At 39.4% G+C, this 13,620-nt stretch overlaps 1 protein-coding gene across 1 annotated transcript; it reads left to right on the top strand.

The window, feature by feature from the left end:
• The first annotated feature begins 4,443 nt into the window (after positions 1 to 4,443).
• klb (klotho beta) lies at positions 4,444 to 13,063 on the top strand. The gene is made up of 5 exons (XM_046865538.1): positions 4,444 to 5,304; positions 6,304 to 6,817; positions 7,217 to 7,482; positions 9,569 to 10,703; positions 11,923 to 13,063. Exons 1-5 carry the CDS (start codon positions 4,582 to 4,584, stop codon positions 12,315 to 12,317), a joined length of 3,033 nt encoding a protein of 1,010 aa, XP_046721494.1. The 5' UTR covers positions 4,444 to 4,581; the 3' UTR covers positions 12,318 to 13,063.
• The last annotated feature ends 557 nt before the right edge of the window (positions 13,064 to 13,620 follow it).

Below are 13,620 nucleotides of genomic sequence, written 5' to 3'. Positions count from 1 at the left end.
ACCATTTTATTAATATTAACCAATGTACTATATAATAACCATAGAAATTTGTAGAGCATCATGGCGTTCCGGTGATCCGAAAGCTTGTCATGGTTGTGGAAAGAAATTGATTCTTCTTACAGCATCTTTACAAAACAAATCTATTTAAACAATATTTTATATACTAAAACCTACTTGTTTCGGACAAATAGTGGACACCTGAGTAAAACGTTTGGTATGTGATTCTCGAACATTCCAGTCTACAGTTAGTCCCATCTTCACTTTTCTCTGTGGATGTTCCACAAAATTTCCATAAAAGGGTGCTTGCTGCTGTAGGTATGTAGGTGAAGAGGCCTGGGGTGCAGTCAGCGTTACAGTTTATTCCAAATGTGTTCAGTAGGGTTGAGTTCAGGGCTCTACAGCGGGCCAATCAAGATCTTCCGCTCCAACTGGAACAGGTATAAGTCTCCAAATTTGACCTAACGGTCTAGGAAAGAACCACATGTGGCTGGAAAAGTCAGGTGTACATAGTACAGTGTATTTTTTATAAGTGCCATATTTCTTATTCATGTAGAATTAGACTGATTGGTTGACAGTTATAAACATTTTTGTTCAAAACCCTTCCATGTTTCATGACTACAATTTGGGATGCTGAAATAATTACTTTGCTCTATATAGTAATATAAAACTAAATCAAGTTGAATAGAGCTTTAATTGTTTTTTGTGAACTGGAGAAATGGGTAAACTTTATATTAGGGATGTGCATCTGCATAACTGATGCATAGCCAATGATATGATATATTAAAGGTACATATGAAGCAGCTACCGATGCGATGTGATAGGATTTACCCCTTATACGATGTAGTGTGATCCGATTTCAATTTCGAATCAATCCAACATAAAAAAAATACGATGCAATTAAATGGTACAGATAGTTCACTTTCATTTCTTTGGTTCAGACAGGCAGCAAACCATCAGTTGACTTAAGTGCCTTCTGACTTCTAAGGCTTGACCCCTTCACACAAAGATAAAATAGATAAAAGATGAGATGTTCTTTTTCTGTTCTGTCTCCGGGAGGTTACAGCTCTACCTCTGCCATGTTAATATTCTATGTGAGACTCAGCCTTGGTTTCTGTAGCGTTGTGATGCGTCATAATCACGTAACAACGCTCGAGAAAAGTTTAGCGAGAAGAAATCAATTTGCTTATAAATTATTGGTCACTTTCTAAAAGTATAGCCTACTAATAATTAGATATAAATATTCTTTTACTGATGCAAATGTGTTAAAAAAATACATTGTTATACAAATGCCAACTTGTATACGATACAAACTTTTACAAATCGATGCATCACATCATTAAATTGATTATGACGATGCACCAATGCAAATCGGTGAATCTTACTATCACTATATAGCTCAGAAGCGTGTGTGTGTGTGTGTGTGTGTGTGTGTGTGTGTGTGTGTGTGTGTGTGTGTGTGTGTGAGTGAGTCAGTAGCCTCAAGCTGCCACCGTAACCTCAGTTACACTTCCACATGATGTACATTTGACTCGATTTAATGGATGAGCAAATACACACAAACACTGATAATGGATTTACAAACACAGATAATGGTATGGTAGGTGTGTGTATGTGTGTGTGTGTGTGTGAAAAAGAGAGAGAAGCTATGAGTGTTTCTATTTGATTAAATCAAACTCTTTGAATGACCAGGATACTGCATTCCAAATACAATATTCGTTCAACAGGAAAGCTCATAAACAACACACACACACACACACACACACACACACACACACACACACACACACACACACTGTTCACTGAGCTATAACTGACAAATGTATGTTTTAAAGTGTTCTAATACAATACAAATGAGACCAGTCTGTATCTATTTCTGTCCCCGACTTTCTCTCTGTGTTTCTGTTCCTCTTTCTCTCTTCTTCTTTTTTCCCTTTTTTCCCTTTTTCCCCAGTTTGACTCAGTTATTTTACTTTCTTTTTTATTTGTTTCTTTATTTGTGTTTCTTTCTTTATTGATTTGTTTATTCTTTTTTTACTTTTTCACATTTGTTCATTGTTTCTTTTCTATGTTAAAATGCAAGAATTTTTTTGTTCCTTTTACATTATTTTCTTTGTTCTTTCTTTTCACTGTAATTATCTGTAATGTTTTCCCATCTTTTTATTTTATTTATTTTATTTATCTCTTCTCTCCATTTATCCTTGTCTTTCTTTCTTCCCTGGATTCCTTCTTTCTTTCGTTGCTTCCACCTGCTATGTCACTTCTCAGTCATTTCTATTTTCTTTCTTTCTTTCTTTCTTTCTTTCTTTCTTTCTTTCTTTCTTTCTTTCTTTCTTTCTTCTTTCTTTCTTTTAGATAAATAACAGACACTGGTTTAGGATCTTTCAGGTGCTTTGAATGAAGGGAAGAAATCAAATTTTAGTTTTTAAATTTTTAAAAAAAATTGTCAAATAAATTTTTGTAATTACTTTTTTTTGTTTGTTTTTTATATCAAAGTGTGTCCAAGTGTTCAAAGGGGCATTATGACAAAATAATGTTATATAAGGTCGTATGGAAACACCAAAAAAAAAAATCGTCTATACTTCTTATCCTTATTGCTCTTAAACCTTGAGAAACAGATACCAGAAATACAGATTATACACAATATGAACAAAAGTATTGGGATAGCTGACTTTTCCAGCTATTAGTGCTTCCCCACCCCCAAACTTTTAGCACAAATTTGGAGATAGGATGTCTTTGGATGCAGTACCATGAAAGTTTGCCTTCATTTGAACTAGGAGACCCAAACCTGCTCCAGAATAACAATACCCCTATGCACAAAGCCAGCTCCATGATAATATGGTTTGGAATAGAAGATCTCCTGCTATAGAGCTTTGACCTCACCCCTATTGAACCCGTTTGGGATGAATGTGAACTATACCTCAGACCTACTCACCTCACCTAAATCAGTATCTGGCTTTATTAACAGTGTTGTCACCAAACAAGTACAAATCAAGTACAAAAAGGTTATTGTAACAGCAAAAGGGGACGCAATGTGGAGCACAAATAAATCTTATGGTCAGGGTTTAAACTTGTGTCTATATACAGTACAGTATGTTTCCTTTCATAAGAAGTGACCCTCATTATAATTATCAGATTATTCATTTATTATTTTCTTTATATCTCATTTTCTAGTCATTTCTACTCCTTAGTTTTATATATTTCCACCTATTTTTCTCCCGATGAATAATTCAATGAGATTTAAAAAAAAACAAAAATGTAGCGGAAAATTGAAGGGATTTTTTTTTTGTTTTTGTTTTCTTCCATGTTGCAATGTCCTCTTGGTTTGATTCAGTTTATTCCATCCCGGTTGCATCGAAAATTGTCACATCACATCCTGAGTCCCCAACAGATGTCCTTTATAAAAACCTGTCATCACCTCTGGCTGGACAATCCAATTAGCTAATGATTTGATTCGATCTACACACCTGACCCTGCGGCGTGTCTTCTTTTATGGTGTGTTGTGTTATTTATTTCTATTTTTCCCCCTCAGTGTTTCACAAGGAGCCAAGGGAGAGAAGCTTGTGAAACAAATGTATCCTCTGTTCTTTTTAATTGGGGAACTACGAGAGGTATTATTTGTGAATGCCTATTGGAAGTCAATTATTGGGCCTCTTCACATGTACATAAAACACTGACACATGATCATATAATTTACTCAGTTTATAGTAGGTTATTCATCTGGAGAAAAACTACATGAGTTGTTGCTTTAAAAAATGTCTACAATTTTGATTCATATCTTCATAATATGATATTTATACTCAGTAACCACACAAGTTATGTTTGACACGAACAAAGATTTAAAAATATATAAAGATTAGCTGCTTAGCTATACTGTATAGCATCACTTTCCACAATTAAATGCCATTTGATTTGATAATAAACTCCATTCCTCTGGGAATATGTTCATGCTACTGTACCAGCCTATATAACTTGTGGGAACAGTTTGGGGAAGAACATACTTATTCAGCTAGCTAATGGCTAATATACAATATGCAATTTAGAATAATATTTGCAGCTAATTATCCTTTAAAGCATTTCAAAACCTGATACTTGATAACTCATCTGTCTCCATTGTCTCAAACATTGCTGCACTTTGAACTGAGATTATATTTATATTTCACGATTCACCAACAGTTCTCAGGTACAAATCTACAGCATATAGGAGAAATGATCCACTTGTGAAAACAGAAAATCTCAGATTTCTTGCAAGTTCCAATGATTTCCAATTTACTTGCAACGAAGACACGCTCACTCTGATGGGAGGGTGACGGAGAGGCAGGAAGACAGGGAAGAGTTGATAGTTATGTATTAGAGTTTATGTTAATCATTGATCGGAGGTCCTCCTTCCTTCCATCAACGAGCCTTTGAGTGTGTGAGTAAGAGAGTAAGAGAACAAGAACGAGACCTAGAAAGAGAGTGTCATAGTGAGCTGAGGCAGGTAAAGAAATCGGATGTCCTCCTCTCGTCTATGATACGACCATTTTTTTTCCTGCAGGATGAGATCTGGTTCTGACCTGGTATCCTTTCCTTTTTTTTAAAAAGATGCCCCATGTCCTTTTTCTGTCCTTTCTCCTCATGACGACAGGAGTCTGGGATGCAGGAGAGTGTTCCTCAGGTGACGGAAAGACCTTATGGTATGAGTCGCTAAACCAAAATGACTTCTTGCCTGGGGTGTTCCCTAAGGGATTCCTCTGGGGTGTAGGAACTGCAGCATTCCCAACTGAGGGCTCATGGGATCAGGATGGGAAAGGACAATCGATTTGGGACCACTTTACTCACCACAATGTTGGAACAGCAAACATGACAGCAGACACAGCGAGCAACAGTTATGTTCTCTGGGAAAAGGACATCGAGTCACTTCGGTACCTTGGAGTGAATTTTTACTCTTTCTCTATATCATGGCCCCGTATTTTCCCAGACGGTGATGCCACAGGAAAACCGAATCTTGCCGCTGTGAAGCATTACCAGCAACTGATTGACTGGTTAAAGGCACTCGATTTGGAACCCGTGGTGACCTTGTTTTACTGGGATTTGCCTCAAATTTTGCAGGAAGAACTGGGAGGCTGGAGGAACGCAAAACTGGTCCAGATTTTCGGAGATTATGCTACATTTTGCTTTAAAACATTTGGCCAAGATGTGAGATACTGGATCACTGTGCACAATCCACTCATAATTGCATTTTTGGGCTATGGGACAGGGATTCATGCTCCAGGGGTGTCCGGTGACCTTGCTGACCCTTTCATCGTGGCACACAACCTCATCAGGGTGAGCACAAGGTCGAGAGGTCAAAGGGGATTCGAGGGGGTGGATAGAGGGTTAGAGGTTTAGGAGAAAATAATAGCAGTTAATTGATGTGGCTTCAGGGATAGAACTAAATAGCGACTCGAATTTTACTTTGGTATTAAACGCAATCCCATGTGTTTGTTTTGAATTATTTACAGTGGAAGGACAAGCAATTGTTTTGTTTACAATGTATGGTTTGAGCATGACCTCTGCTTTACTAAACACAAAAAAACTAAAAGATTATTTCATTATGCAGACTGTCCATGAGCATTGAGGAGGAATCCACTGCGGACTGCAGAAAGATTAATAATTAATAGTGTCATGCGGCTATACCACTTTTTATTCAATAGCATTGTTGTACTGTTGAACAAAATCAGTTAGGGTGCGTTGGGTAATTTTCTATCAATTTTAGCACTGACTGCGGCAATTTATGTTAAAACATGTCTAAATATGTTACACCAAGACTTGTTGGCTGGACAAACCATGTAACCAAATAGAAGCGCATTTGCATCACTGATATGGCGATGTTTTCTGTGGAAATATTTGTCGAAATGTCGGAAATCAGGACAGAGAAGTTTTTGTGGTCTGGTTTCTTGTTTAACTGTGTTCTCAAATTGTTTACTTAGTTTCACACTAAAGCTTTTTGCTAACAAGTTAGCTAACTTTCCAGCTGCTCCTTGGATGCATTGGATACATTTAATTGACTATATAGACTATATAGACAAAAGGTTGCGGACATCTGACCATAAGATTTGTATGTGCATTATGAACATCCCATTCCACATTTAGTGCCCTTGACCTCAACTGTTCTATAAAGATGTTTCACTAGATTTTGGAGAATGATTGTTGTAAAAAAAAAAAAAACACATATGACTGGAAAAGTCAGATGTCCCAGAACCTTTGTCCATGTAGTGTACCTTGTCCTGGATTAAAAACATGTTTACAATTATTTTTTTATATTATATGTATTATTTTTTACAGGCTCATGCCAACGCCTGGCACATATATGACAAGCACTTCCGTCCCCACCAACACGGGCAAATCTCCATCACACTCGGTTCCTATTGGGTGGAGCCTTTTAAAGCCCAGGCTACACCAGTGCATGTAGAGCTCTGTCAGAAGTCTATGGAGGCTGTGATTGGCTGGTTTGCAGAACCAATTTATGGAAATGGTGATTATCCATCTTCGCTACGCTCTTCTTACCCGGCCCTGGTCCCAAATTTTACACCAGAGGAAAAGCTTTGGGTGCATGGCACAGCAGATTTCTTCTCACTGGCACTTGGGCCTGATTCAGTACGTGCAGGAAGAGTTTGGGCTAATTTTGGCCAGACAGGTGCACTGAACCTGAGAAAAATTCTGGGCTGGATCCAGAAGGAGTACGAGGACCCTTCGGTGCTGGTGGCAGAAAGCAGTTGGTTCTCTGACGCCTCTGTGGGAGTGGAAGACACGGTGGCCATTTACATTATGAAGAAATTTATTAACCAAGTGCTTCAAGGTTAGAGGAGTGAATGAAAATCACGGGTCAGAGTGAAAATAATATTAGCAGCTAAATTGAGAATGCATTTCTTGAACCGAAGTCAATTACTTAGCACAATCATTGACAGAAACACGCATATAAAGCATGCAAAGCAATGCATGTCTTTAAATTTGCCTAGTTTTAATATGTACATTGTTTGAATTTAAATTCTAATCCAGCAATTCTTAAGTTTACCACCAAATGTTATGTAAATTAGCACTTTCAATATACCCTTGTATTTTTCTCAAAGAACATTATAATCATGCTAGCTTGTGTTGATCTACTTACTGGGTGCATTACATACCTTGAACGTTGACAGATATTTAGTGATTTTTGAAGTGTTATCTATTTTGAATACTGTGCATGTTTGTGCTTTAGCGGTGGTCGTGGACCACGTGAAGGTAATTGGCTACACAGCGTGGTCTCTAGTGGATGGGTTTGAGTGGAATAGCGGCTATAGCATACGAAGAGGACTATTCTACATAAACTTTAACCAGCCTGAACGCTCCAGAGTCCCGAAAACAACAGCTCAGTACTACAGGCAGATCATCAAGAACAATGGCTTTCTTGACGAAACTGAGCCAGACATTGATGGTCATTTTCCCTGCGATTTCCAGTTTGGTGTAGCAGATTTTATCCTGCAGGTAAGGTAAAATGGATAAAGAGTACACTTTTTACATTTCTTTTTGCTGTGTAGCAGGCAGGTTCACACAAACTTGCCAAATCATGTCAAGCGTCTCTGTTGCATATTGGCCCAGTTTTATGCAGAATTTCACATTTCTTAAATGTGCATGTCGTTTAAATTTGGGGAGGGCTAGCTCCGGATTGGCTGCAATGTTAACAAATTATGAAACTCCTTTAAAGTAAAATAAGGCAACTCCATATTTCCTAAAAACTCCAGTATAATGGATTAACCCAGCCATCAGGGTTGCACAAGCCGGTGATGATAAATGTCATCAGTGCCTATGCTCCACAAGTGGGTTGTGGAGAAAAATAAATTCTGGAGTGAGTTAGATGAAGTGGTGGAGAGTGAACCTAGGAATGAAAGATTGGTGATTGGGGCAAATTTTAATCTGTATGTTGGTGAAGGGAACAGAGGTGATGAGGAGATGATGGCCTTAAAAAGAGAAATGTGGAAGGGCAGATGGTGGTATATTTTGCTAAAAGGATGGAGATGAGAAAAGTAGGCAGGAGTACAAGGAGATGTGGCAGCAGGTGAAGAGAGATGTGGCAAAAGCTAAGGAAAAGGCATATGAGGAGCTGTATGAGAAGTTGGACACTAAAGAAGGAGAAAGGGATTTGTACTGATTGGCCAGACAGAGGGACCGAGCTGGGAAGGATGTGCTACAAGTTAGAGCAATAAAGGATGCAGATGGAAATGCGTTTGGCTAATGAGGAGGATGTGTTGAGAAAGTGGAGGGAATATTTTAAGCAGCTCATGAATGAGGAAAATAAAAAAAGAGAAGGTTGGATGAGGTGGAATTGGTGAAGCAGGAAGTGGATAGGATTAGTAAGGAGAAAGTGATAACAGCTATTAAGATGACGGATAACATACTAGTAAAAGCGTGGAAATGTTCAGGGGAGATGGCAGTGGATTTTTAAACCAGATTTTTTAACATAGTTTTGGAAGGTTAAAGTATGACTGAGAAATGGAGAAGGAGTGTGCTGGTACCGGTGTTTAAGAACAAGGGAGGTGTGCAGACCTGCAGTAACTATCCCAACCGACAGGGTGCCGAGAGTGGCAGAGAAGTATGTGAGGGTGGTGCAGGACATGTTTGAGGACAGTGTGACAGCAGTAAAGTGTGCAGTAGGAACGACAGACTGGTTCAAATTAGAGGTTGAACTGCATCAAGGATCGGATCTGAGCCCTTTCCTGTTTGCAGTGGTGATGGACATGTTGACTGACGAGGTCAGACTATGATGTTGTGGATGATATTGTGATTTGTGGCGAGAGTAGGGAGCAGGTTGAGAAGAGTCAGGAGAGGTTGATGTAGGTGCTGGAGAGAAGGGGAATGAAAGTCAGTAGGAGTAAGATGTACATGTGTGTGAATGAGAGGGAGGGCAGTGGAGTGGTGCGGTTGCAGGGAGAAGAGGTGGTGAAGGTGGATGAGTTTAGATATCTGGGATCAACAGTGCAATGTAATGGAGAATGTGTTAGAGAAGTGAAGAAAAGAGTGCAGGCAGGGTGGAGTGGGTGGAGAAGAGTGGCAGGAGTGATTTGTGATAGAAATATATCTGCAAGAATGAAAGGGAAAGTTTATAGGACTGTGGTGAGACCTGCTATGTTGTATGGTTTAGAGACAGTGGCATTGACTAAAAGACAGGAGGCGGAGCTGGAGGTAGCAGAGATAAAGATGTTGAGATTTATATTTTGAGTGACGAGGATGGGAGGTACAGTGCACGTAGGGTGTTTTGGGGACAAAGTGAAAAAGGCCCGATTAAGATGGTGTGGACATGTGCAGAGGAGAGACTTGGGGTATATCGGTAGGAGAATGGAGCAAAGGAGGAAGGCCAAGGAAGAGTTTTATGGAGGTGGTGAGGGCAGACATGCAGGTATTTGGTTTAAAAGAGGCAGGTGAAGAGGACAAAGTAGTATGGAGACAGATGATCCGCTTTTGGAGCAGCCGAAAGAAGAAGAAGAAGACTCTAGTATAATTGATTGTTGGCTCAAGTCAGAGTCTTGTGTTAGCAAATTTCCTAAACAAGTGATGTTAATTTCTAATTCCACAGGTCCAACTACAGCCATTTTCACCTCAGTTCACGGATCCGGTGCCATATCGGTGGAACTTTAGCGGCGATGGTTCTCTTCTTCCTGTCTCAGGAGTAACTCTTCGCACCCGTGGTTCCCAGTGCACTGACTTCCTCGCTATTAAAAATCACATCCGCCTGCTAGAGGTCACAGGGTCCACACATTACAGATTTGCTTTGGATTGGCCTCAGCTTTTCCCCAACGGTGACATACTGTCTGCAGATGCAGCAACGGTGCGATATTACCGCTGCATGCTGACTGAGCTCCAGAAGAAGGGCATCAGGGTAGCTGTTACACTTTACCACCCCAGCTTTAGGTCTCACACACTGGGCTTACCAAGGTTGCTCCATGCTCAAGGTGGATGGATAAATGCAAGTACGAGCGATGCCTTTGTCAAATATGCCACGTATTGCTTTCAAAATTTTGGGCCATTTGTGGATGTCTGGATCACTGTTAATGAACCAAATCGTCTGACAGAAGCGTACAAAGTGAGTGCAGATGAAAGAGATGCCATAGTGCGCAACGTGTTGATGGCACACGCTCGTGCATGGAATATTTACCACACGCGTTTCCGTACCCAGCAGGGGGCGACCATAAGTTTTGCACTCCATGCCGATTGGGTGGAACCGGCCAATCCCTTTGTAGACTCTAATGCCCATGCTGTCCAACACTTCCTGTTCTTCGAACTTGGCCGTTTCCTTGATCCTATTCTACAAGAGGAAAACTACATCGATACAAATAGCTGCCGTGACTGCTTTCGTGTTCCATACTTTTCTGACGATGAGAGGTTTGAGCTTAGAGGCACCCTAGATTTCATTGCACTCAATCACTTCACAACTCGTCTGGTTTACCCAAAACTGAGGCAAGACCTCGAATCTAGTTCATTCATCCATGATTATGACTGCTCGTTCATGACAGATCCAACATGGGCGTCCTCGAATAAGGGCCAAGCGCTTGTCCCTTGGGGGCTACGCAGAGTCCTGAGGTGGGTGAAGAATCGCTATGGGAACAGTCATCCTGTAATTATTACAGCCACTGGGATTGATGACCAGGCATCCCATAATGACTACCTGAGGCAGCGATACATTAAGAGCTACATGCAGGAAGCACTAAAGGGTAAGACCAAGTTGGCTGTTCAAAATAATACCAAGTTTCATATAACATTACATTTACCCAATGGTTCCTCATAATATATTCGTAGCAAATCGCCTGGGATCGCCATGCTTCATTTGACAATTTTACTATTTAATGTAAATGTTAACCACAATACATTAGCTAGCTTGTTGCAAAATCATCTTTCATAACTACATGTGTTGTGAGAAATGTGTTGTTTTGCTACTATCAGCCTTTACCTCTCCCTCCTGCAATCAAAGGTCAAAGGTTATTACAGTACACAGCTTTGCTAAAGCATTTCCTCACGTTAACACGTCTTATCACCTGACCTCACTCTTACAGCCAGAGTTTATAAAGGACCTTTGGGATCATTAGAATGTTATGCAGTAGTAAATGCATGTGTTTGTGAGAGGGCATGTTTTACAAGAGGCATGAATTCAAAAATGAAGTAACAACAATTTGATGTGACGAATAATAAGCAATGAATTTATTGATATGAAGTTAGGTAAGGTATAGTTTACGAATGGTAGTCAATGAAAGGTATTGAACTTTTAATCTAATGTTCTTCCGTTTACCTGTGTTTTTCTTGCGACATATTGGAGCGTATGCATTCTTCTGCAAAATTCTCCCAATATGACCTTTGAAACAAAACCTCATATGAAATGGTTCCATAGAATGAATTATTCATTTGTCTTCAGTAAGTATTGTGGTTGATCCTTATACTTGGGATCCCCTGATGTCAGGTGGGAATACAGATTCCACAGATGGAACGCACATGTTGGTGTGGAGAAGCCACACTTTAAATATGTTTATATTGAATTATTAGTGCTATACTTTCCTTATTCCCATGGTAAGTTGTATTAGCAGCCAGGGTTGCCAGGTTTCAACTAAATTTGCAGTTCAACACTATCTCAGAATTCAGAACTCTAAAAAAATCTACAGTATGCTGTTCCATGATTACATACTGTACCATCTAAAAATGTGAGCAAATGAATGAATATATCTGCAAAAAAACAAACTGTTGAAATTCTCGTTCATTCAGTTGAGGTCAATAGTATTTTCAAGAGTCTTAAACATATGAAACTGGGAATAAGCACTTATGAAATGAAACAAATAGATATAATGCATGAGACCTTATGGACAAATAATTAGCTTATTCCTGGACTTTCTCTCTCTCTCTCTCTCTCTCTCTCTCTCTCTCTCTCTCTTTATCTCTCTCTAGCTCGTGAGCTTGATGGAGTCGACGTGCGTGGTTTTTATATCTGGAAGCTTCAAGATCATCATGCTCCAGATTACGGCTTCTTCCTCTCCTCGCTCCATCGCTCTCAACCCAAAGCCTCCGTCTCCGTTTACCGCCAGCTCATTTCTCAAGGTGGCTTTCCCTCCATCTCCGACCCAGGGACCTCTCCTTGCGAGCCAAGCGTGAGCCAAACGGAGTGTTGGATCTGTAAGAACAAACCATTTCTCTTCTTTGGCACATGTGTCACGATCAGTGTGTCTGTGCTGGCTGGCATCATGGTAACTGGCATGATGAAGAGAAGAAGGAGGAAGAGCAGGATGAAGGCAAGGAAGAGGAGGATAAACCAAGACATTAAAACAATGGTGTACAGAATCTGAGAGACCTTTCTGTATTGGTCACTACTTAGCAAGAAGTAGTCCAACAATGGCATGTTCGTTGTCTAAAATGTGCTTGTGGAGGTATTGATGTCCTCTGGAACTCTGAGGTTTCTCTGAAAGTTTTTTCTTCAGGTTGTTTTAAAGAACAAACATGTCTTAGCTGAATAAGTTTAGTGGAAATTGTGTGCATTTCATTCATTGAGATGTTGCATGAGCTAAGCTGCTTTTATTGTTATCAGAATTACTTAAAATGTACTAATGAATGTGTAACTTGAATTTTTTTAAAAAATCTCTGATAGTTAGATGTTCTTAGATGTTCTGTCCTGACAACTTCAATGTCACTTGGATGTTTTTATGGGCCTCGAAAGATTTTTTTAAGGGAATTTCACCAGCACATTGGATTTGTTAATAAGTGAGTACTGAGGTGTTGCACTGTATATACTGTATACAAATATATATATTGTGATTATAGTATGATGAAAGGAAATCCAGGGCTTGCAAAAAAAAAAAAGGGTTGTACAGCTTTGGCATTATTGGCAAAATGAATAAAATTGTGGAAAATACAACACTGTAATCGAGAAAGATGCTTTTGAAATGGGGTATGAAATAATACGATGTAGAAGATGTATATAACATGATTTTTGTCCTTGGAAAAATATTTTAATATACACATCGGATTTTACTTGGTTACAGTAATAATTGGAAACAAAGCCTCTGATATTAAATAGAAATATGAATAAATACAAACCTAATAATTTCGCACTCTCAACATCATCTCAGCCAGGAACATGAGGGGAACTTCATCTAGAAAGTCTTTCTTGAAGTGTTATATTTATAGATACTGTACTTTGAGAAGATACAGTGTAGTATGTGTACGCTTTTGGCTCCCCCTGGTGGTCTTAAGTCAATACAGTAGAATATCTGGCCAAAATGTTTTGTACATCTGACCGTCACATTTATAAAGTCTTGTTGAACATTCCATTCCAGATTTAGCTTTACTTTTGCTGCTATAATAAGTTTCACTATTCTATAAAGGCTTTCTACTGGATTATAGATAATGGCTGTGGGGGTTGTCTATTCAGCCACAAGAGCAATGATGAGGTCAGGCACTGAAGTTGTGTGATGAGTCCTGGGACATAATTGGTGTTCGAGTTCATCCCAAAGGTTTTCTGTTTATCAGGGGTCTTTGCAGGACCAAATTTAAGTTCTTCCAGTCCCAACCTTAACACATTATATCTTTATGGTTCAATTCATAGAACGTGTTAGGATCCCTTGGTTCGGGTGAAGGGAAATTGTAATACTA

The sequence above is a fragment of the Silurus meridionalis genome, chromosome 14 (assembly GCF_014805685.1).
Source record: "Silurus meridionalis isolate SWU-2019-XX chromosome 14, ASM1480568v1, whole genome shotgun sequence".
NCBI classification, from domain to species: Eukaryota; Metazoa; Chordata; class Actinopteri; order Siluriformes; family Siluridae; genus Silurus; species Silurus meridionalis.
This window is presented reverse-complemented; position numbering and strand designations above follow the sequence as displayed.